Source organism: Carcharhinus amblyrhynchos, chromosome 2 (assembly GCF_965287045.1).
Source record: "Carcharhinus amblyrhynchos chromosome 2, sCarAmb.v2.hapA, whole genome shotgun sequence".
Lineage (NCBI taxonomy): Eukaryota > Metazoa > Chordata > Chondrichthyes > Carcharhiniformes > Carcharhinidae > Carcharhinus > Carcharhinus amblyrhynchos.
Genome location: NC_137325.1, coordinates 24,798,369 through 24,823,993, shown reverse-complemented (window position 1 = coordinate 24,823,993; position 25,625 = coordinate 24,798,369). Strand labels below are relative to the sequence as shown.

Here is a 25,625-nt window from a genome sequence, read left to right as displayed (position 1 = left end):
GTATTCACTCAACTAAGATACAGTGTCTCTGAGGCTCCCTAGCAAGCTGAAACATTTGAAACCCGCCCTAGGCTATTAGAAGCCTTTGGTCTCTGTCAATTTAGCATATAGTGCTTTAAAATAGTTCTGCATTGACACCTTAATGGATTTCTGCTCATGCCCAGTCAGCTGTTCTCATTTTCATTTCCCTTCATGCTTGAATTTCCCTCAAGTACCTCTATTGATCCTAAACACAATGTTTACAAAGATTCTAAGCCTCATTGACAGCTGTGGTTTCGTCAAAAGGAATAAGTGGTTAACTTCCTGTTTTGCAAACTTAAATTTGTCTTGTGAGACAAGGAGATGCTGATAATAAGCAAATTTAATAAACTGGTACATCTCCAGCTGTCACAATACTAGTTATCTAGGGTTCATTACAGAAGGCCCTGCAAATCACAGGGTGGAATTTTCCAAAGTCTAGCAGAGTGTCAGGTTCAAACTGAGAATTGGTGTGTATCCCTAGGTGCAAAGCTGAGTGCTCACTCCAGATTTTCTGGCACCAGTGTGCAGAGAATCTGCATGGGAGTATGCTTTGCCTTATCACTCTGGCTGGGTGCAGCTTAATAAAGCTGGCATGGCTCCAAAAATGTTGGAGGACCATCTCTAAAGAGCACCCGGATCAGAATGATAAAATAAACCCCCCTCCCCCAGACATAGAGGACCACCACAAACATTGGGATGACCATTCCCAACTTTGCAAGCATCAGGTCATTTCCCTACTCCCTGCCCTCCTACACGCAAGCATCAGGGCATTCCCATCACACATCATTGACTGGTGTGTCCAGAGTGCAGGAATAACTGATGTACAACATGAATGCATTGGGATTCATAAGTCTTAAAGAATATTTATAAAAGAGTGTACTGGTAAACTGTTGTTATGCTCATGCCATATGAATATATGAGCTAAATATGAAATAAATATGAAATGATGAAGTATAGACCTAAAATGGACACTAAACAAAATGGCGTTCAAATGGAGTCCAATGCACATGGAACTATAAAGACTCTGAGTTAATCTCCATATCTAGACAAGACTTGATGAACCTATTAAAATGCAAATGACCTTTCGGAACATATCTTTGGGAAGTCAACAAAAGGCAAGTCCTCCCTGTGGTTATTGACTGCACTTCTCAAACTAATTAAGAGACTGGTTTCACAATACTGTTTTCAGACCTTTTGATTCCAACGTTGGCCATAAAAGATTCCAGCTTATCAAGATGACATGTGGCTGAGTGATTCTGGAACACAGTTCTCTCTTTATAATTCCTAGGCCAACCACTGCCTCTGCACCCACTCCCATGGTACCTCATATTTTCACTGCCAATCTAAGCAACTCCAACAATTGCCCAACATTTCTTTGCCTTATGCCCTTCCACCCACCCCAAATCTCCTTATAGCCCAATGCCAATTTAGTGCCAACTCATGCTAATCTATGCCCCTCACCCATCAATCTTTGCCCTTACACCTACCATGCCAGCTCATCCTGTATCCACCATAGACAGACCTGAGGATCCATACTGAGATTAAATAAAGTTCTTAAATGCCTGTTGATTAATTCATTATTTAAAAAAAATCATTACCATTAATAAAAACCCATTCACAACATTTAACTTACTTTAATCTCTTAAAAAAACAAGCATTGGAAACTGTGGTCTCATTTCGAAGAGTTTACAATGATTTAGAGCTGTCAATAAAATGTGAATTGGCAGGCACCCTACTGTAATAAGGAAGGGTTGTGAAATCAATTATGGAGCATTAATGCTGCAATGATTGCCCTCAGGTTTATGTCAACAGAGTGAAATAGTAAGTACTGATTTGCTTCACATTATAGTCATTTTCATTTAAAAAATATTTAAAGGGATTTTTAATGCCTTGACAGCTTGACAGCTCCCTTTGACAGCTCTCTTGGCAGCACCTTTTGATAGCTGTCATGGATCTGTCAATAACAGCAATAACAGAATTTAACAAGGCATGCTGGGATTTTAACTGTCCCACAACAGATAGAACTCTGTCTAACAATAGAAGTAGCCAGCTTTCAAAAAGCATTCAAAGGATGTGATTTTCCAGTAACAAGATTAGCAGGCATCTAGCCAGAACCAGGTATAAATTCCCCAATACTAGGAAACAACTTACCTAGATGACATAGAAATCAGTGGAGGCATACACATGCTCATTTCTAGAGTCCAGGAATTTGAGATGTGCAGACAGATAAATACACAGAATGAAGAATCAAAGAGGAAAAGTTATATTATACTAGGCACCTAAGAAGCCGGCAGGCCAGTTTACATCTAATAGCTGAGAGGTCAGTCCACAATTCACAGCCAAAACTTCGTAAAGGCTGTTTACATTTTTTCACTGGACCAGGAAAAGATGTTTTCCCAAACTTAATCCTTAGTTGTAATGTGTGGCAACTATATGCTGAATTTGACTTTTAGATTTATTTCATTTGGATGTTGGTTGGGGAAGGAGGAAGTCTTAAAGAGTTTAGGGATCATGTATATATTTTGGAACCAGGGATAATTTCTACTTAAACAGTGTGTGTGTTTCATAATTCATATACTTAATTGTCTTAGAGTGTTGTAGTCCTGTTCTTGTGTATTTGGCTTTAATTTTAAAAATAAGTTTTTAATAATTGTTAAGGGATGACTGGACTGGTTATTTTCACTGGGGTTTCACATGGGTCCTCACACCATTCCAAAAACAGAACTATTCACGCAACGAACTATGTTTCAAGTTGGGACGCTTTCTCAGATAACATCAGCATGACTTGTGACAGAAAATTTGGGACTTAAGTCCGGGATCCTAAAAAACTTAATTCCTTGGAGAATTTTGACATTTTAAATATAACGAGAGTGAGGACCATGTGGAACTAAGTGAGAACATGTTGTTTAAAGAAAGAAAGCTGTCCGAAATAGTGGTTCTTGATCTAACTGGATCTTACCTGGAAGTAGACAATATAACTTTAACAAGTTTGAAAAATGTGCCTAAAACTAAATTGATGGAATTGGCAGATACATTGGAAGCAGTCAGCTCCAGGGGATAAGAAGGTTGAGATCATTGAAAGCATAGCAATGCACTTAAATATATGAGAGGGGTTAGCCAGACCCACTGGTTTGAGAAGTGAGGAGCTTTAATTAGCTAGGCTTCAAATACAAAGAGACACAGATATTAAGAAGTTAGAGATGCAAAAAAAAGAGGGAAAGAGAGGAAAGGGAACAGGAGAAAGCTTTCCAACGGGAATGAAAGAAAGAAGTTTAAAAGGGAAATGTAAGAAGCCATAAGGAAAGAAAGGGACAAAGAGAGAGAGAGACTTCCAGCTTCATAAACAGACAGCAGAAACAGAAGGGTTAGAGCAGACTGTTGAATAAGGTGGTTCTAGATGGGAAAATATAGGGGAGACGTTCAGACAAGCTCTCCCAAAATTTGATGAAAGGGATATCGAGACATTTTTTGTGCTTTTGAGAAAATAGCTAAACAAATGAAGTGGCCATAAGACATTTGGACCCTCCTCGTACAAACTAAACATGTAGATAAATAAGGCTAGTGAAGTCTGTGCATCCCTGTCAAAAGAAAGATCTGGGGATTATGAGAAAATGAAGAGAGCTTGAGAGCTAGTACAGGAGGCTCACAGATTAACGTTTCGAGCTGTAAGAAAACAGGCTGGACAGACTTTCATGGAATTCGAAAGGGTTAAATAAACTCATTTTGATAGGCAGGTGTGAGCAATAAAAATAGAAGATAATTTTGTTGAGGGAATTTAAAGGTTCATTGCCTGGAATGATTAGAACTCATGCTGAGGAACAGTAAGTTAAAACTTCCAGACAAGCCACCGAGCTTGAGAACAACTATGAGTTGGTTCATAGACCCCAAAAACTTTCTTTAGACTCACTTTTAAATTAGAGAAAGCAAGAAACTGGGAAAGTGAGAGAGAGGACAGGTCAGCAAGAGAAGGAGTGGTCGGAAACTTGAAGGTGACTTCACCCGAAAATAAACCAATCTTTCAGAAGGTGAGAGCTATGTAAAGGGTTAGATGCTTTCACCGTAATAAACTGGGACTCACAAAGTCATTATGCTGGAGATTAAATGGTTGGACAGTTGGGATTATTAACCTTAAACAGAAAAAAGTGAACTTTGACACTGGAGAACACAAAAAGCCAATCATATTGGTACACCAAGAGAAAGAGTTGACAACTACGGAAAGAAATGTGTGCACAGCTTGTTGAGGGGCTAGCAGGTGGCGGATGTGCTTAAAGATTTTGGTCGTGATTTTACTGCTCACTGTGCCAGTTGGTCGATGGCGAGCCAGTAAGATTGTGTGAGGGGCCAAAAATCCGGTTCACATCAGGTATGAACTGGTTTGGTCCCACAAGCAATCCTCCCAGCTGTATTTTGATAGTGATATTTGTATGGATTGAATATCTTTCAATCCCTTTACTGTGTCCTGCATGGCATCTTCTGGCCTCTGGAATCTTCCCTTGCCGGCAAGAATCACTACTGGTCTGAACCAGCGGAGAACAGGTGCCATGAAACCCTGGGGGATGGGAGACTATTGAAACTCCTGTGTGGTTAGAAGCATGGCCGGACAGTGTCTGTTGTGCCTGCAAGCCAGGCACTGCCACCGAGCACCTATAAGTGCTCAGTTGGGCTCCACAAGTATGCCAGGACAGTGCCAGGTACGTGTGACCTAAATAGATGTGGGGCCTGAGTGGGGGTTGGGCTATGACAGGAGGTGGGGGTGAGGGTGTGGTATACATGACAGGGGGCTTATACGAGGAAGAGGATCTCTGCAAAGGGAGGGTCTTCAAGGATGGGGGCTATGCGCAGAGGAGGGCTGTGCTTGGGGTGGGCTATGCAAGTGGGATGCTCTGCAAGGGCAGCACCTAAAGGGAGGGAGCATCTGGGGAGGTACGTAGAGGTTTGCCAGGGGACTCCTCAAGAGAGTATTGATGCACCGATGCTGGTGACCTGTGTTGGTATGGGGGAAAGTATGCCACCAATAATAGTGTGGGAGGAGGCATGGAGGATTTGGGAGGAGGTTTCCAGTTCTCTGAGAGATCAGGACGCCTTGCACAATGGCACCCCTAGCAGCATGAAGTGGCTTCACTAGTGAACTAAGGTTCTGCCTTCTCTCCTGGTGTGAATCAATCACCCTGTCAGAAAAAGTGAGTGTGGGAAGATTTCAGTGCCAAACCTGCCCAAAAAATGGTATGGAACACTCTCATTTTCAGACTTTTATGACAGTTAGAATTTTTTGGAGACGATTGTACCCTTTGTGTGCAATGGTAAAGTATTCCTATGTGGACAGGATAGAATGGACAAGGTGTTAAAGATATTGTGAGATACGTTGTTGACCAGAAAGGATATTGAAGGAAAAGATCTAACAGCATCTTTAGAGAGAAAATAGAGCTAATGTTTTGAATCTGGAGACCTTTTGTCAGGCCTGCTGAGATTTTCCAGTATTTTCTGTTTTTGTTTCAGATTCCAGCTTCCGCAGTGATTTGCTTTGAAGGAAAATGTTCCTTTCAGCAGCATCCATGTGGAAATGAAAGAAAATCCCTTAGTAAAAACAAGGTTGAAGAGTAGCTTGAAGACGGGGGGCAGTAGTGGCTGACATGTAGAAACTTGGCCTGTTGCAGGCATTCAATTCATTCTACTCAATGACATAGCAGGATCACATATGATAGTGTTGCCTACTGTAGCTAAACAGCTGATAGAGGATCCAGTCACAGAGAAATTGCAAACTGACTTTCCTGGGGTTTTTCCAATTTGCGTATTGACGTGATCACAGGCTCATAAGCTAAGACAAAAGAGGAAGGAGTTACAAGCCCAGGATGAGACCAGTGAGATCAGGTTATTTGATGCCATCTTTAGCCAGCTAAATGGGAATGAGACAGACTCAGGGCCTGATTTTACTATCACATTGCGCCCATTTTTGGGCTTGAAAACTTGGTAAAGTTGGGTGTGAGACGAGTAGTGTGATCCACACATGCCTCCACGCCCGTTCCCCTTTTACCAATCACCAAAAATGGCTGCCAGCTGGACCGCGCCCGAAACAGGCATAAGGTCAATTTAAATGCATTTGCATGCATTTAAATTGACTTAATGGACTTGACACCCAAACTTATCAGCACTACCACTTTACCACCGCGTTTATACGTCCAGATTCGGCACAAAACAGACATGGTCCGCGAAGGTCAGATTCAGGCACTCCAGCTTCTGAGGAGGTAAGTTCAGAGCTTCTGGCAGCTCTCTGACTCAGATCGGCGGTGATGGTGGCGGTGGTGGTGGGGGGTGGGGGGGGGAGTGCAGAAGGGAGGCAGGTCTGATGGCTCTCTGGGAGTGGTGCAGGGGGCTCTGCTGCCACTCTGTGCGCGATTGGTGGGGAGTGGGGGTGGAGAAAGGGGGTTTGCTGCCACTCTGCCTATGATTGGCGGGGGGGGGAAGGGGGGCAGGGGACTGCGATCAGTCTGGCGAATGGGGTGGTTGGGGGACAAGGGGAGCAATTATATTGTGAGGTTGGGGCAATGTCTGTGGGAGCCAAGGGATGGCATTATCCAATCTGGGAGCGATATGGCAGCGGAGAGTTTTTCTTTTTTTTTACTGCACATGCGCTGTTGAAGGCTCCAATTGGAGCCTTCCAAATTCGTGTTTCAGGCACGATAAGTCCTGCCCATAGGCTTGTGTAGCGCGGTTCAGAATCACTGATTTTTTTTTCAGGCAGAGTGCGTATGGGGGCGCCGGAGAAGGGGTCTAAAAGTCACATTTAAAACGCTCCCAGATTCAAGTCCACCCAGCATTTAGAATCAAAACTGGGCTCTCAGAGAACGAGTCCGATGTGGTTCAATTCAAAGAGGTTGATTGAATTACAACAGAGTGACTCAAAATTAAAGTAATTCTCAGATCATGTACTCTGCATCGGAAGCTCAATGCATTCCCGAGTATTACTATGGACAGAAGAACGTATTAAGAAAAAAATGACGATCACCACATGTTAGTGCAAAGGACAAATGGGCAGAAATATACAAAATTGTTTTACCTTCTGAGTATAGGAAAAAGATTCTGAGGATAGCTCATGAAATTTCATTAAGGAGACACCATGGAATAAAAAAACCCAGTACAAGTTCTAAAGACAGTTTTATTGGCCTGCACTACCCAAAGATGTAATCACCGTTAGTTGAACCTGTCACTCTAATAGGTAATAGGGAAACTGCAAGTGGCAATCAAACCGACACCTTTGATTCTGATCCCAACGTTTGATAAAGGTCCTAGTTGACTGTGTGGGGCTGTCAAGCGAAGTGGGAATCAATATTTGCTAACTACCATGGATATATCCGCGCGAAACTTTGAAGGCATATCTTTTAGAACCATTACAGCTAGGAGAGTAGTAGAGGAGTTAATCAAGTTATTTACTAGATATGGCTTTTCAAACGAGATACAGTCAGACCATAGGTCAAATTTTGTGTCAGGGCTATTCAAAGAGGTCAAAACTAGCCTGAAGACCAAACAGTACAAATCATCAGGTTATCATCCAGAGTCCCAGGGAGCACTAGAAAGGTAGCACCAGACTTTGAAAACCATGATGAAAGCTTATAGCCAAGAATACTCTCATGAGTGGGACAAAGGGATTCCATTTTTATTATTTGCAATTAGAAATGCACTAAATGAGTGCGCCAAATTTAGTCATTTTGAATTGGTCCATGGGCATGAGGTCAGAGGACCATCAAAATTAATTTGTGAAAAGTTACTAACTGTGAAACTTTTTCAGTGTTAATGTAAACCTAATTGTGACAATGAATAAAATTTTAAAAAATCTCAAATTTCAGAGAACAATTGAATGGGGCATGTGAGGTGACAAGAAAACATTTAAGGACAGCCCGGTGGGCTGATTGGGACATCCAAACTCAGTTTTGCAATAGGAGAGAGATTGCTGGTTTTATTACTGGTAAGAAATCTCACAACACCAGGTTAAAGCCCAACAGGTTTATTTGGTAGCAAAAGCCACTAGCTTTCGGAGTGCTTGCTGTCCCTTCATCAGGTGAGTTGGAGTTCTGTTCACGAACAGGGCATATAAAGACACAAATTCAATTTACAAAATAATGATTGGAGTGTGAGTCTTTACAGGTAATCAAGTCTTAAAGGTACAGATAGTATGAGTGGAGAGAGCATTAAGCACAGGTTAAAGAGATGTGTATTGTCTCCAAACAGGACAGTTAGCGAGATTTTGCAAGTCCAGGTAAGTCGTGGGGGTTACAGATAGTGTGACGTGTACACAAGATCCCGGTTAAGGCCGCCCTCATGTGTGTGGAACTTGGTTATCAATCTCTGCTCAGTGACTCTGTGTGTCGTGAAGCCTGTCTTGGAGAATGCTTACCTGAAGATCAGAGGCCGAAGGCCCGTGACCACTGAAGTGTTCCCCAACAGGAAGAGAAGAGTCTTGCCTGGTGATTGTCGAGCGGCGTTCACTTATCCATTGTCGTAGCGTCTGCATGGACACGAGCGGATTTCACTTCATGTTTGTGCCAAACTTTAGTAGTGCAGTTGTACCACTCCCAGAGCTCTTAAAGAAAAAAAAGCACTTTACCTGGATGAAGGACTGTCAAACAGCATTCAACCATTTAAAAACTATGTTGACGACAAACCCAATGTTAGCAGTACCCAGTTACAACACACAGTTTAAAATGGCAGTGGATGCTAGCAACATTGGTTTAGGAGTGGTGTTACCGTAACAAGACAAACTTGGCCTTGAGAAGCCAGTGGAATATTTCTCAAGGAAATTAAACTGTTGCCAACAGTAATATTTGACCATTGGAAAAAGACATTAAGCCTGTAACTGACGTTGCAACATTCAAGATTTATGTTGCCAGCGGAGAAAATTATATATGTGACCATGATTGTTTGAAATTTCTAGAGAAGGTTTGAGATCGGAACACCGAGTTATTCTTATGGAGTTTGCTATTGCAACCAATTAACTTAAAAATCTTTCATGTGGCCGAGAGAGAAAACATCATTGTGGATGCTTTATCATTAGTATAAAAGAGACTTTTGGGAACAGTGGAAGTGAATTAACTGGGATATCTTCAATGTTAAGGAATGCTCGTGACTTTTGTAATGTCTGATAAGATAGAACTAATAAAAAAAGGGTTGAGAAGTGAAATGTCTTTCAAATTAAATCATTTTATTTTTAAAAAAGCGGATCTGTCTAGTAACAACAGCAGTAGCCAGAATTCAAAAAACATTCAACGGATGTGATTTCCTCAACAATGAGATTAGCAGACATCTAGACAAAACCAAATATAACTTGCCATATGAGTAGGAAACAGCTTACCTGGATGACTCAGAGATTATTGGATGCATACACATGCTAATTTCTCGAGTCCAGGAATTTGAGAGATGCAGATAGACAAATACACAGAATGACGAATCAAAGAGGAAAGATGGTATAATTGCAGGCACCCTAAGAAGCAGCCACAAAAACAGAAAATGCTGGAAAACCTGGTCCAGTTCTGGTGAAGGGTCATCTGGACTCGAAACTTTGGATCTATTCTCGCCCCACAGATGCTATCAGACCTGCTGAGATTTTCCAGCATTTTCTGTTTGTGGATCAGATTCTAGCATCTGCAGTATTTTGCTTTTAAGAAGCAGGAATACTAGTTTACATCTAGCAGCTCAGAGGCCAGTTTACATCTAGCAGTCAAGAAGCCAGTTCACAATTCACAGTCAGGAGGTTAAGCCTTGCATCTAAGTCTTAGAGCCAAGTCAGTTCAGAAATCTTCATAACGGCAGTTTAAATATCTTCGCTGGACTAATACATTTTCCCAGACTTGATCCTCAGCTGTGTTGTGTGGTAACTGTAAGTTGGATTAGATCTATTTAATTTGGATGTTGTTTGAGAAGGTGAAAGTCTTAAGGAGCCTCAGAGATTGTAAATATATTTGGAACAAGGGGTAATTGCTACATAAGTTTTTGTTTTTTAATTTGTATACTTAATTGTCTTAGAGTATTGTAGTCCTGTTCGTGTATTTGTCCTTTATTTAATTGAATAAATAGTCCTTAATAATTGTTGCATGATGACTGGATTGGTTATTCACATTGGGATTACATGTGACTCCTCACACCATTCCAAAAACAAAACCATACACCACCACGAACCAGTGTTTCAAGTTGGGACACCCTCGCAGATAACATTAGCATATCTTGTGATATAGCTCTCCAGATAGTTCGTTTTGACAGTTCCAATTAGTTTTTGCTTTTTTGCACACGTCTACTTTTAACAATCTTAAAGGGCAACTTACCCCTCCTAGGGGTAAAGAGGGAGGGGGGACCCACTGCACTAGGGATTGGTGGGGTGAGAGAGAGGGACAATTGGGTCTCTGCGGTAGTTGGGGAAGGTGCTTTGTGGAGGCCATAGAGACTGGCTGAGAGCAGCAGAGGCTAAGTGATATGTCTCTGCTGCTGAAGACCTGCACATGCACAAAGGCACCCTCTGCTGCTATTAGGCCAGCATGACTTAAGCCCCATCTTCCCCCTCTACAGGCAAGAAACCATTTCTATTCTTTTGTCATGCATTGAGTGCCTAACATCACAGATTTGAACTTGCTCAAAGAACAGATCTAAAACTCACCTATTTTCATGCCTATCCTGGACTTCAAATTTTTTTGGTAAGATCGTCCTCATTGTCTTTGGTCAGCCAAGAGGTCAGCCTGTTATCTCTACTCTGTCTATAGCACTGTTGACAATGCTTAATTTTGTTTTGTGCATTAGCCCATGTTTTCAAATGAATTTGATAATGCACACTTTCGTGTCTTAGCACTAGTTCTTGCATGTTTTATGTCTGAGATATTTATATCTGGTTCACACACTTTTGGTTAGGCATTCTAAAATTATTCTGTAATCCAGAAAATTCCCAAATCCAGAAATGCTTTATCCCAAGGATTCTGGACTGCAGAGGTTATTTTCTAAATCTCAGAAGAACTGTATTTACAAATTAATTAAAAGTGGATAGACAAAGAACTACTGAAGTTTAAACATAAAACTTAGGAAATTGCTACAATGAATAGGTTCTCTTTTGTAATGTGCAAATCTTTAATTTGAAGTTTGGTAAAACAGATTTTTGGATGTTAAAGAAACAACTTGAATGAGTTTCATTGCATGACAGCTTAATGGTTTGCATCAATAAATTGCATGCATAATTTATGTGTAATTCAATTCATTGATGAATTTGAGAGGCAGTTTCTCTCTGCTATTTAATGGAGCTCATCTGAACAATAGTCAGTTTTGAGAATTTTCAGAGGCGAGGTGAAACAGCCTGAATTGGCTGCTTGAATTTTCATCCTCATAGACTGCAAAAGTTGATCTATTTTGGACACACACCATCACCTAGTGGACAAAATTAAAAAGACAAAAGATAGACCACAGGAGTGTTTTCGATAACTCAGCATTTAGTATGGAGAAATATATAACACACTGCCATACCAGCAATGCATGAGTATAATACAAGCACATGATTGCTTCTTAACCAGCAGATGGCAGAATTGATCTGCCATAGTTGGGCTAATTGTCATCTCCACAATGAATATAAACGAGCACCTACATGAAGTGCAGATATTTGAGGCATAATTCATTACTTTTCTATCAGTTATACAGTAATTATTCAAAATATAAAGGATGGGGAAGGGTCATATTTAAGCACCAAATTGTCTTAGACACAATTATGTATGATCCTGATTTCTGCGTAAAAAAGGGATGTAGTCCTTTCAGTCAGTGAAGCTGCAGTGTCAGATGGAAAGGGGAAATCAGGCAAACCAGTCCTTAGGCACCTGGTTGATTTAAAAAAGACATAGAGTAGATTTTCCAAGCTCGCGCTCTGGCGAATGTGCCTGTTTCACTGTAAGTGCAATTTGTAAATATATAGCCAGCATATCATAATTTTCTGATCATGCTAGATAGACTAGGTGCCCCGATATGAGAGAAGCCACCAAAAATCAACCATATTAGGATGTTTATAAAACTAGTTTGTAATTCCAAAGTTGTGTTTGGGAGAGCAGTGCTTAATTTGGCTGTGCTTTGGAACTAATGAAATTAAAATAATCTATGTAGTTTGATGCAGTAAATAAGAATCATTGATCCTTCTTCAGCTTTACATATTTGAGTATGATTTCAACATGAAAATCTGTCATTCTCTCATATAAATACAGAGGCACAAAAACATAACTACAGTGAGATGTCATTTATCTGAACAGTTTCAGAAACATTCCCAATTACATAAGTGAGCCATTCAGTTTAATGATCTATATTAAATCAAGGGTAATACTGTAACTCAGGATAAAACTTGATATCCAGTATCATGATACTATTAAACAATATGAATTACTGGGAGGTATTCCACATTGTATAATGGCATCACCTCCAAGCATTAGCCTATCACCAAATTTCTGTGCAGCTTATTAATGAGGGCTAGCTACAATTCCAGTGATACCCTGTCTCTTAATCATCATCCAGAAAGCATTGCTACAGCAAGCTTCAACTCCTTTTTCCAAGATGGTATTTTGCACGAAATGTTGGCTAAACCTGTATGCCGTTTCATTCTCCATTTTGTAGGTTCTTCAGTGCCTAAGGGAAAAAAACGTACCACTACGTTTGTTCCCAATATGAATTGTCCACACTCTTGCTATCTGGATACGTCCTACTTGTCTGAGTCCAGCAAACAAAGACAAATATTGACAGAACCAAGGCTTCAGAGATCCATCAAGTGTGTGCAGGAACACTATTGGAGTATAATCAGTTGATAGTGTTGCTGCCTTTTCCAGTTCATTCATTATTCATGTGCTGTCTGCCCAAAGGGAAGTTCTTGGCTTATTGTCTATTGATACTTCATTCTGTCCTATTTTCTTGGCATTTTTGTTGGTGGTGGTTTGTCATTGCCTTCCATTCTCAGGGCCAGGAGGCAGGTCCCAAATTTGTCTCAACTGGAATGTGAATCAAACCCATGCTATCCTGAACAACATGCTAGCCACCTAGCTAACCAAATAAACTGGCCTCCCTCTTTTCCAGTTAGAACCCTTTATCCATTGAAGGCTTGTCTTTCAAGGTTTTTGTGGGCCAACTCAGTGTTGGCAGATCTGCTTCTTCAGCATAATTGAGTCACATCAGATGGTCAATTATTAATAATATTTTTGTACTCAGGACCTACTTGGTTCAAATATGAGACTGTGGCCATAATTTTACCAAAATGCCAGCCCCGATTCCGGGGGCGGGCTCGGCTCGGAGAACAGCATTCTCCGTTGGCCTCGGGTGGGATGTGCGAAACTTGGGTGGGATGTGCGAAACTTGGGTGGACGTGCGGTAAAATTCCACCCTATGTCTTATACAGAAGTTTATCTAGATTCCAAGCTTTTGTTCTTGCGTCTATAAGTAGGCTTAAGCCTTTTGAAAGAAAGAAGAAAAAATTTAATTGCACTTATTTTGTACCATTCATGACTTCATGGCATCCAAGTGCTTCACAAGTATTAAAATACTTTTTTTTATGGATGTGGTCACTGTTGTAATGTAGAGCATCACTCTAATGGGGAGACAAAATTCTCAACTCCCTGTCTCAGATATCTGAAGCAACCTTCACTGTGACCCCCGATAGGGTATGGCGACAGGCCAAAGATAGTTGAGTAAGGATGTCATAATTTCTATACCACTCCAAACATTTTGTCATAGTCAGACTTTCTCAGACACTAATCTGTCTATTATTGTTCAGAATTGGTTTTGATCTTGGATGAATAACATATAGCTGCCACTTCATCAGCATAGAATTACCAATCTCTCTTAATGGCACTATATCCAGGCAAGAAGCAGCTTGGTGTCACATGTGTCCCCATATCACATTAAGAGCTGAAAAATAAAGTTCTGTTGTTCCTGGGCTTGGGCCAGGGTGGAATACTGGATAACAAAAAGTCAAGCAGGAAAATAATCTACTTAATCTTCTTTCCATTAATTAAATGGATGCAAAATTCAGCATGCTTATTTATAGGTGTATAGTTTTGTCCCAATGATTTTCCTGTGATCTCTGCCTAGATGATCCAATATGCCTAGGTGCATGATCCAGATTTCAGTTTGTTGTCAAAAACATCTCTGATCTTAAGTAGTGTTTTCATCTTTTATTTAATTGTTTGGCTTTTAAGCAAACTAAAAGTCTTTTGTATTCTTACAAATGTCTAGATTTGCTGAAGCATCACTCCCCTCCTCCAAGGAAGTCACCCCCAGTTCCCTGCTCACAACCAGAATGGTTTGTGCATGCACCATCAATTTCGAAGAACAAGGAGTAAGTACAAGTGTTTTCCTGTGTACAATCTTTGCTTTGAATTTGGAGAAATATGTAAGTTCAGAAACATTTTTGGCCTAATTTGGTTGAAAAAAAAATCTAATATTTGGATAAATATGTGTTAATATTATTGCTTTGTTTCAGGTGACTGTGTGAAAAAGTACAACATTTAATAAATGCACCTTCAGGTATATGACAGCTTAAGGGATGAATTATTCTGAGTTGCTCTTAAGACAATTAGCAAGGTTGTCCATTTATTTTTTTTGTTGGAAAATAGTGTGTAGAGGGGAATCTCAAAGAAGGACAATTAACAGCTAAAAATGAAAATTACTTGTTGAAAATGTGAAATTTAAACCAGAAAATGCTGGGAACATGCAGCAGGTGTATTAGCATTGTAAAGAAAATGCCAATTTAATTATTCTAGGAGAGATGTTTATATGAGTGAAAGCAAGAGCTGCAAAGTAGATGAGCAAACTGACAATGGCATCGTGGTACAAGCCACCATTCAAACTGGGGGAGTTAATACAAAGGTAGTGTTAGCAGGGGACAGTACAGTCGGAGGCATAGACGCATTTCTCTTCAGCTGAGAGCCAGAGTCTAGACAGTTCTGTTGCTTATCCGATGCCAGGATTTGGGGCATCTGTCTGATGTTGGAGTGGTATTTGCAGTGGGAGGAGAAAGATCCAGTTGTTGTGATCCACATTGATAACGATGCTATTGATAGTATAAGAAAGAGATTCTGTTTAGGGATTATGAGCAGCTAGCAGTTAAATTAAAAAGCGGCATCTCAAAGGTAGTGATTTCTGGATTATTAGCTGAGCCATAAATAAATTGGCATAGTGTAAATAAAATTAGAGAGATGAATGCATGGCTCAAAGACTTGTGTAGGTGGAATGGGTTTCGATTCATGGGACACCAGCTCCAAATGGGAGCTGTATCTTTGGGATGGGCTTCGCCTGAACTCTGGTGGGACCAGTGTTCTGGTGAGTCACATAACTCGGCAGAAAGGGAGGCTTTAAGCTCCAACTGGCACCTTGGCACTGACGCACTTGTCTAGCCCCTTGGGGGCTCAAGGAAGTAGATCCAGTGACTATTTGCCCCTCTGTTACTGCCAGGCTCAAGAGGAAGGGTCCCTCTGTAGTTCTGGGGTTGGGTGGGCTTGGGCTGGGGGCATGGTGCTGACCTCATTTCTCTCCCCAGGGTCTCATGGCTGGACTGCCCCTTTTCACCCTGGCAGACCTAATGATCACCCTTGTCATAGAGCTTTTAGGCAGCTCTGTGATCAACATCTTCATTCCTGCCTGTCAGCTGTGAAAATTCTGAAGTGGCTAGGTCACTTTAATCTCCATGCTGCCTGCTCACCTGGTAGCACTCCATTCTGCAGCAGATATTTTCCTTTCTCCCTGTTAGAAGCTGTAGGTGTGAACAGACCCCTTTGAAGTTCTCTGTCAGAGAGGAGATGTCAATTTCACTTGGGATTTGTAAAAGACAAATCATTTATTCCTTTTGAAGAAATCACAACTGTCAATCAGACTTAGAATCTTTGAATTTTCACAGTGAATGGTAACTCCAGAACGTTAATATTGAGAGATTCAGCGATGGTAATGCCTTTGAATGTCAAGGGTAACTGGTTGGATTCTCTCTTGTTGGAGATAGGCATTGCCTGGGACTTGTGAAGGGCTAATCTTACTTGAAACTCATTAGCCCAAGCCTGACTTTATCCTGGTTTTGCTACATATAGGTAAGGACTGATTAGTATCTAAGGACTTGCAGTAGGTGCTGAAGATTGTGCAATCATCAGCAAACATCCCTACTCTGACTTTATGTTGGATGGAAAGTCATCGATGAAGCAGCTGATGACAGTTGGGCCAAGGACACTAGCCAGAGCAACTCCTGCAGTGATATCCTGTGACTGAGATGATTGACCTCAAGCAACTACAACTGTCTTTCTTTGTGCTACGTAAGATTCAAACCAGTGGAGAGTTTTCGCCCAATTCCTGTTGACTCTTTCATGCCACATGAAATGCAGCCTTGATACTGAGAGCGCTAACTTTCACCCCACCTTCTGAGATCTTTGGACTAAGGCTATAATGAAGTCAGGAGCTGAGTGACCGTGGAAGAACTTAAATTTAGCATCAGTGTTCAGATTATTACTAAGTGCTGTAAGTGTTAGAATTGTCAACACCAATTTCAGTCATTTTGCTGACATTCAAGAGTAGATTGATCAGGCAGTAATTGGTCAGGTTGGATATATCCTGCTTTTGTGGGCAGGAGTTACCTGTTTTCCACATTTCCAAGCAGATGAAAGTGTTGTAACTGTACTCAAACAGCTTGGCTGAGGGTGCAGCTGGCTCTTGGGCACAAATATCCAGGCTTATTGCTCAAATGTTGAGAGGACCTATCACCTTTGTGGTATCCAATGCCTTCAGCCGCTTCTTGATTTCTTGTAGAATGAATCAAATTGGTTGAAGAGTGGCATCTGTGGTGCTGAGGACCCCTGAAGGAGGCCGAAATGGATCATCCATTTGACCTATCTGGCTGAAAATTGATGCAAATGCCTTTTCTTTTCCACTTATGTGCTTGGCTTTTTCTTCATTCAGGGTGGGGATATTTGTGGAGCTTCCTCTCCTAGTTATTTGTTTAATTGTCCACCACCATTCATGACTAGATGTGGCAGGACTGCAGAACTTAGATCTGATTCATTGGTCATGGGACTGCTTAGCTCTGACTGTTGCACACTGCTTTCACTATCTGGCATGCCAGCAATTCCATTTTGTAGATTCACCAGGTTGACACCTCATTTTTAAGTATGCCTGGTTTTGCTCCAGGCATGCCATCCTTTACTCTTCATTGAACTAGAATTATTACCATGCTTGATGATAATAGTAGGGTAGGAATATGTTGGGCCACAATTTACAGTTAGTAGTTGATACAATTCTGCTGCTGTTGATGACCCAGAGCACAGCACATAGAACCATAGCATTCTCTACAGGGCAGAAGGAGGCCATTCAGCCCATCAAGCCTGCACTGACAACAATCCCACCCAGTCCCTATCCCTGCAACCCCACATATTTATCCTGCTAATCCCCCTAACACTAAGAGTCAATTTAGCATGGCCAGTCAAGCTAACCTGCACATCTTTGGAATGTGGAAGGAAACTGCAACACCTGGCAGAAACCCATGCAGACATGGGAAGAATGTGCAAACTCCACACAAATAATCATCTGAAGCCAGAATTGAACCCGGGTCCCTAGCGCTGGATCACTGTGCCACCATGTTGCTCCGTGGATTTTGAGTTGCTATATCTGTTCAAAATCTATTCCAGTCAGCATGGTGGTAGTGCCACACAATGCGATGGAGGGTTTCCTTAATGTAGAGATGAGGCTTCATCTCCACAAGGACTGTGCGTTGATCACTATTATTTGTATGGTTATGAGCAAATGCATCTGCTACAGGTAGATTGTTAAGGACAAGTTCATGTAGATTTTCCCCTCTTGTTAGTTCTCTCAACACCTGTCACAGACCCCAGTCTAGTAGCTATGTTATTTAGGACTTGGCCAGCTCTGTCAGAAGTGATGCTACCAAGCCACTCATGGTGATGGATATTGTCCTAGTGTTATGAGACTTCATGAGATCTCAAATCAATGTTGAGAATTCCCAGGGCAACTAACTTCTGACTATACCACTGTCCCACCATCATTTGTTGGTCATACCCAGGGATGATGATGGTAGTGTCTGGGACATTGTCTAGAAGGTATGCTTCCTTAGGTATGACTATATCAAGCTGTTGCTTGATGAATCTGTGGGACAGCTCTTCCAATTCTGGCAAAAGCACCAGAAATTAGAAAGGTGGACTTTACAAGGTCATCAGGGCTGGGTTTGCCATACATAAATATATATACATATATATAGTTACACTATAGTTAAGAAAGCCCACCAATGCCTCTACTTTCTCAGATGACTAAAGAAATTTGGTATGTTGGCTACGACTCTCACCAGCTTTTACAGATACACCATAGAAAGCACTCCTTCTGGTTGTATCATAGCTTGGTATAGCTCCTGCTTTGCCCAAGACCACAAGAAATGGTCATGAATGCAGCCCAATCCAATACACAAACCAGCCTCCCATCCATTGACCACTGTCTACACTTCACACCGCCTCAGTAAAGCCGCCAACATAATTAAGGACACACACACTCCGGACATACTCTCTTTCACCTTCTTCTGTTGGGAAAAAGATACAAAAGTCTGAGGTCACGTACAACCGACTCAAGAACAGCTTCTTCCTTGCTGCCATCAGACTTTTGAATGGACCTAACTTGCATTAAGTTGATCTTTCTCTACACGATAGCTATGACTGTAACACCACATTCTGCACTCTTTTGTTTCCTTCTCTTTGAACGGTATACTTTGTAAAGCTTACAAGAAACAATACTTTTCACTGTATACAAATACATGTGACAGTAATAAATCAAATCAAAACTATCATTTCTGGTACCGTAGTCCATACTGGATGTTCATCCAGTTTCATTTCTTATTTTAAGAATCAGTAAAGAATGACTTAAAAAAGAGGGAGAAAGAATAGTTGAGACAAAGCCAGTTAGTAATGTAAAAGCAGAAAGATGGAGTTTCTATGTGTATTTAAATAGGAAAAGGTTAACTGAAACTAGTATTGCTCTTTAGAGATTGTGTCTAGTGTTACAAGTCAGGTTGGATACTTCAAGGTGTTCTATGAAGCTCACCTGACCTGTAACATTTTACGTAGAATTTGGCTAGGATGTGCATGAGAGGTTTCACTCCAGGTGTGATTCAACTGACCTACAAGGAGCTTTTATCAAAAACAAAGTTTAATTAAGAATATTGTTGACATATTTAGTAAGACTATTAGCAATAACTTTTAACAGTTACAAACAAGAAACACAGCAACCATGTTATACACTATCATGTAACTGTTAAGGAAATATCTACAATGTGTTCCAACCAAAACTAATAGCCAATACACAAAACTCTTCAAATAAACACAATACAGCATAAGTTAATGTCCACTTGTTACAGAAACTCTGCTCCTGGGTTGAATGCTTAAAATCTCTTGTGAAGAAACTCAGAAGAGGTTGTAGTTGAATCTGCTTCTTTAAGGCAGAACGAAACAAAGAGAAAAAACACAGGGAGAGGGAGAAACTGTTTCTTAGCTTGTTGCTAAGCTGCTTCCAAAAACTCCCCAAAACGAAACTGAAAGCCCAAAGGAGAAAACCCCTATCACATGACTGCCACAAACAAAACTGAAATCCCTATCACCTGACTGCCACAGCTTAGCTCCATCCCCCAATGACATCCCAGAAGCTGTAAGCTGCATGATTTAAAAAAAACTTTCTTAAAGGTACACTCACACAACATTAGGAATTGAAAATGAAAAACAAGGAAAAAGCAGAGGTGTTGAACACGTATTTTGTATCTGCCTCCGCTGTAGAAAACCTCCCAAAGATATTTGAAAACCAAGATGTGAACAAGAGGCATTAACTTAAAAAAATCACCATCATTAGGGAAGAAGTGCAGGGTAAACGATTAGATCTAGAGGCTGACAAATCCCCACTGCCCTGCATCTAAAGGTCTTAAAAGAAGTGCCTACAGGGATACTAGATGCAATGGGTATAATCTTCCAAGATTCCTTAGATTCCACAAGAGCCCCAGTGGATTGGAAAATAGCTAATGTAACGTCTTTATTCAAAAAAGGAAAGAGACAGAAAGCAGGGAACTACAGGCCAGTTAGCTTAACATCTGTCAGAAAAAAAAATTACTAGAATTCATTAAGGAGGTTGTAGCAGGATACTAAGAAAATCATGATTTGATCAGGCAGTTTCAACATGGATTTGTGATAGGGAAATTGTGTTTAACTAATTTTGTAATAACAAATACGGTGCACATGTTACACATTATGGAAAATTGGCATAAAATAAAATGGGGGATTGTTAAGTGCAGCTGTCTGAAGGGGTGTTTTGATATGTGAATTAGCATACAAGTGAGAACAACTAGTGTTTACCTATGGCACTTATACACTAAAGGCCAGATCCATAGGGTGAATAACATCAAAGGAAAATAATGATATATCCATAGCACAATGACTGGAGAAAGGCACATAGTAGAAACAGCTACTATCACAGCCACATGCCGCTGCAGAAAAGTCTCCCCTGAAAACAAGTTATTGCTAATAGGGTGCTAGTTAAAATCCAAAACTCGAATTAAGAAGAATGTGCCTTCACTGAATCTGAAGACAATCATCCCAAATGTGGACAGATAACTTGTTTGTGCTAACTATCTGCTGGATTTAGCTCAGAGTTGTATAATGTTAGATGTTGTTTAGGCAAAAGAGGCATCTCAGATTTCAGGAAATGTAGGCAGTGGGGTAACTTCATGTGATACAGCCTAAGTATAGCCCTCAGGGTAGTTAAGTGTATTGCTGTTGTGTATTTTAGCACTGTTTTTGTTTTTCTGTTAAGCTGATTAATATTCTTTATTAATTGGTCACAAAACGAAAAGGTCATTCCTCCCTGGTTTGCACTTCTTTTCCCACAGTGTATCAAATTGAAAATATACACCATTAAGAACTGGTGTTTCAAGTTACCTTTCTGAGTTTGAGGATACCCTCACATTTAACATCAGTGAATTCTCAACAGATAAAGAGACACCTATAGATGTGCTGTACTTGGATTTCCAGAAGGTGTAAGACAAAATCAAACAGGAACTGGAGAGAGCAATAAATGGATCCTTTTACAAGCTGTACAAGTGGAGTGCTAGTGGGGTCAGTGCTGCGGCCTCAACTATTCACAATCTACATCAATGATTTGGATGAAGGGACCAAATGTCTCATATCTAAATTTGCCAATGACACCAGGAAAGGTAGGAAAGTATGTTGTCCAAGGAGGTGGAGAGTCTTCCAAGGGATATAGTCAGGTTAAGTGAGTGGGCAAAATTTTGGCAGTGGAGTATATTGTGGAAAAATGTGGAATTGTCCACTTTGGAAGGAAGAGTGGAAAAGCAGTATGCTATTTAAATGCAAAGGTATTGAAGAACTTTGTGGGACAGAGGGATCTGAATGTCCTTATAGGTGAATCACAGAAAAATAGTATGCAGGTACAGCAAATGATTAGGAAGGCAAATGAATGTTGGCATGTATTGCAAGGTGAATGGAATATAAACATAGGAGAGTTTTACTGCAGCTGCACAGCACTTTTGTAAAACCACATTTAAAATACTCTGTACAGTTTTGATCTTCTTATTTGAAAATCAATATAATTGAATTAGAGGCTATTCATTCGACTCATTCCTGGGATGAGAGGCCTATCCTATGAAGAAAGGTTGAACAGGTGGTATCTATACCTATTGGAATTCAGAAGAGTGAGAGATGATTTTATTGAATCATATAACATCCTGAGGAAATGTGATAAATTAGATACAGGGAAGATATTTCCACTTAGAGTCATAGAATCATAGAGGTTTACAGCATGGAAACAGGCCATCTGGCCCAACTTGTCCATGCCACCCTTTTTATGTAAAACCTCTAAGCTAATCCCAATTGCCTACATTTGGCCCATATCTGTCTATACCCATCATACCCACGTAACTATCTAAATGCTTTTTAAAAGATAATATTGTACCCACCTCTATTATTACCTCTGGCAGTTTGTTCCAGACATTCACCACCCTCTGTGTGAAAGAATTGCCCATCTGGACACTTTTGTATCTCTCCCCTCTCACCTTAATCCTATGCCCTCTAGTTCCAGACTCCCCCACCTTTGGGAAAAGATATTGACTATCTACCTTCTCTATGCCCCTCATTATTTTATAGACCTCCATAAGGTCACCCCTCAGCCTCCTGCACTCCAGAGAAAAAAGTCCCAGTCTATTCAGCCTCTCCTGATAACTCAATCCATTATGTCCCGGTAGCATCCTAGTAAATCTTTTCTGCACTTTTTCTAGTTTAATAATATCCTTTCTATAATAGGGTGACCAGAATTGCACACAGTATTCCAAGTGTGGCCTTACCAATGTTTTGTACAACTTCAACAAGATGTCTCAACTCCTGTATTCAATGTTCTGACCAATGAAATCAAGCATGCCAAATGCCTTCTCCATCTGTGACTTCACCTTCAAGGAGCTATGAACATGTACCCCTCTTTGTTCTGTAACTCTTCCCAAAGCCCTATCGTTAACTGAGTAAATCCTATCCTGGTTCAGTCTACCAAAATATATCACCTCGTATTCATCTAAATTAAACTCCATCTGCCATTTGTCAACCCACTGGCCCAATTGATCAAGATCCTGTTGCAATTGGAGATAACTTTCTTCACTGTCCACTAATCTTGTTGTCATCTGCAAACTTACTAACCATGCCCACTATATACTCATTAAAATCATTATTATAAATTACAAATAACAGTGGGCCCAGCACTGATCCCTGAGGCACGCCGCTGGTCACAGGTCTCCAGTTTGAAAAACAACTCTCTACAACCACCCTCTGGCTTCTGACAAGAATCCATTTAGATATCTCACCCTGGATCCCATGAGATTTAACTTTATGCAACAACCTACCATGCGGTCCCTTGTCAAAGGCCTTGCAAAATCCATGTAGACAACACCAACTACACTGCCCTCACCTACCTTCTTGATTACCCTTCAAAAAACACAATTAAATTTGTGAGACATGATTTTCCACTCAAAGCCATGCTGACTGTCCCTAATCAGTCCTTGTATCTCAAGCGCCTGTAAATCCTATCTCTCAAAATACCTTCCAACAATTTACGCACCACAGATGTGAGGCTCACTGGCCAGTAATTCCCACGATTTTCCCTGCAGCCCTTTTTAAACAAAGGCACAACATTTGCCACTCTCCAATCTTCAGGCACCTTACCCGTGACTATCAATGATTCAAATATCTCAGCTAAGGGGCCCTCAATTTCCTAGCCTGCCAAATGTCCTGGGATTACTTCATCAGGTCCTGGGGATTTAGCTACCTTGATGTGCTTTAAGACTTCAGCACTTCCTTCTCTGTAATATGTACACTTGTGGGAAAGACTAGAAGGGACATATTTTAAAAATAAGAGGTCAAAAGTTCAAGATAGATAAGAAGAAATCATAGAATTGTTTTCTCTCAAAAGGTCGTGAGTATGCGGAATTCTCTTCACCAGAAAGCAGTGAAGGCTAGGTTGTTAAATTTATTCAAGCCAGTTAGACAGATCTTTGATAGCCGTGGGAGTCAGGGATTATGGAGGGTAGACGGCAAAGTGAATTTGATACCACTAATTTTATCCAGTCATGGAACGGAGTTTTACCTGTATTTGGCAGTGTGTGGCAATAGGCAGGAAATGTGGCATTAAAACTACAGGCACCAATAGTGGTGTTAAAACTACCAGCACCAATCATTGGGAACATTGCAGAAAAAATGGCAAAGGGTGGATTCCATGACATCACACTGGCGAGGTGGACTCTGTTTGCACCTGCCCTGCCAACAACTTGTGGGGGGATTCTCCAGGCTAGTTACTAGTGAGAATCATGATAGCCTGGATAATAGGGCATTGGTTTGTGCTGAATGCCAAACCGATCATGATGCTCCCTCGCCCATCCTGCTGGCCCTGATCGGATTTCTGCCCTTAACAAGCGGCAACTCGATAATTGTACAAACTCACTATTTGTAATACAATCCTTCTCCACAGGATCACTCCTCACCCCACCCCAACCCCCAGCCCTCACTACCCCCATCATCAGCAGCAGTGTAACCCACCTGTGGCAACATAGGTTACCAGCATCGGGGCATCTGGACCTTCCCGATCAGTCTCCTATCGTAACCCTTTCACAGCCCACCCCTTCCGCAGACCCAAATTTATTAATCACCCAACACCTCCCTTGGAAGCCCGGCTCCTTCCCCACTCCTTCATCCCTTGCCTCCCCCTCTGTAGAGCTCCCCCCATTGCCTCCCCTCGCTGCAGAGCTCCTCCCTTGTCGGGCCCCCTGCAGATCTCCCTACTTTGCCTCCCACCTCCCCACCCATCCCCACTGCAGAGTTCCCTCTTTTGCCTTTCCCCCTGCTGAGCTCCCTGCTTGCCTGGCTAACATACAGAGTTTGCCACCTTGCTTTTATCCACTGTAATAGCCAACCTTCTCAGGCCCCACCCTCTTAGCACTGTCTCCGGCACTGTTACGGTGCCTGGTGAGCACTGCCTGGACAATGCCAGGCTGGCAATGCCAGATGGGCACTGGCTGACCATTCACTGACCACCCTGGGGCTTCAATGGCCACGGATCCTGATGAGGAAGGAAACATCCAGGAGGCCACAAATGGCTGTGCCATATGCATTAAAGTCATGTTAGTGATGACAATATTTAAACTGGCTTCCGTGTAAAGCCAAACATGTGGCAAAACAGGGCCAGGAAGATGGCTTTCAGTGTGAGACCAGTTCACACCCAGCACAAAATCCTTGCATGCTAGCATCAAGGTCTGGTGCGCTGATCGACTGGCATAACGGGCCAGAAAGATCAAGCCCATCATCGTCGTCAATTATTTTTGCTTCCACTTCACAACCTTGTATTTTTTCCAAAAGTACAGGCTCAAAAACAATGATTACTTAGGTTCATCATTACCACTTTGCTTTTCACTCTGTACACCCATTTGTAATCCCAAACATTTTTATCAACTTACTCTCCTTTAAAAGATGTTCCTATGAATAAAATTATTATCACTCAGTGCATACTTAGAATTTGTGCTAATTTTAAAACACAGAACAAACTTAAGGTAATGTATTTAGTGTCATTGCTAAAGCGGCTAAAGTGGGGGAACTGATTTTCCTATCCTGCTGCGCTGCTTCTTTAGTGCAGCGGGCCAGGAGACTCTAGCGGTGGCCAACTCGCGCTGGGCATCCAGGCCTCCACAGATCTCCCAGCGCTGGATTTCCGGCGCCATCAGCTCCACACTGATTACTGGCGCAGAGTTGCATAACATATGCAGAGTCTAATTTTAACACAATTTAAATCCCATTACCAGGCTGGGGACTGAAATCTCGGAGGCCCGCTAGCCTCTCTCCTCCACGAGGAGTATTCCATTCAGTGGAGTTACAATAGCTCCCCACTTCAGGAAACTGGTTGCCCAATCCCGAGTGAAGGGGAGGGAATTGAAGGGCCCCTCGAGAACTGGGTGCCGAGGGGGATGGGGGGGATGTCACCTGGCTTTGCCACTTTCAGCAGAGCCAGCCTGGCCCCCCGTACTGCCTAAGGGGCAAAGTGCCAATGTC

At 41.5% G+C, this 25,625-nt stretch overlaps 1 protein-coding gene across 2 annotated transcripts in view; it reads left to right on the top strand.

Annotated features, from left to right (window-relative positions):
* LOC145360418 (uncharacterized protein C7orf57-like) overlaps positions 1 to 25,625 on the top strand; it is a 101,800-nt gene that overhangs the window by 27,336 nt on the left and 48,839 nt on the right. For both annotated transcript variants that reach the window (XM_080215622.1, XM_080215630.1), the window contains exon 4: positions 14,245 to 14,347. In XM_080215622.1, coding sequence (XP_080071748.1) covers positions 14,245 to 14,347 — 103 coding nt within the window. The remainder of the gene's footprint in view (positions 1 to 14,244; positions 14,348 to 25,625) is intronic.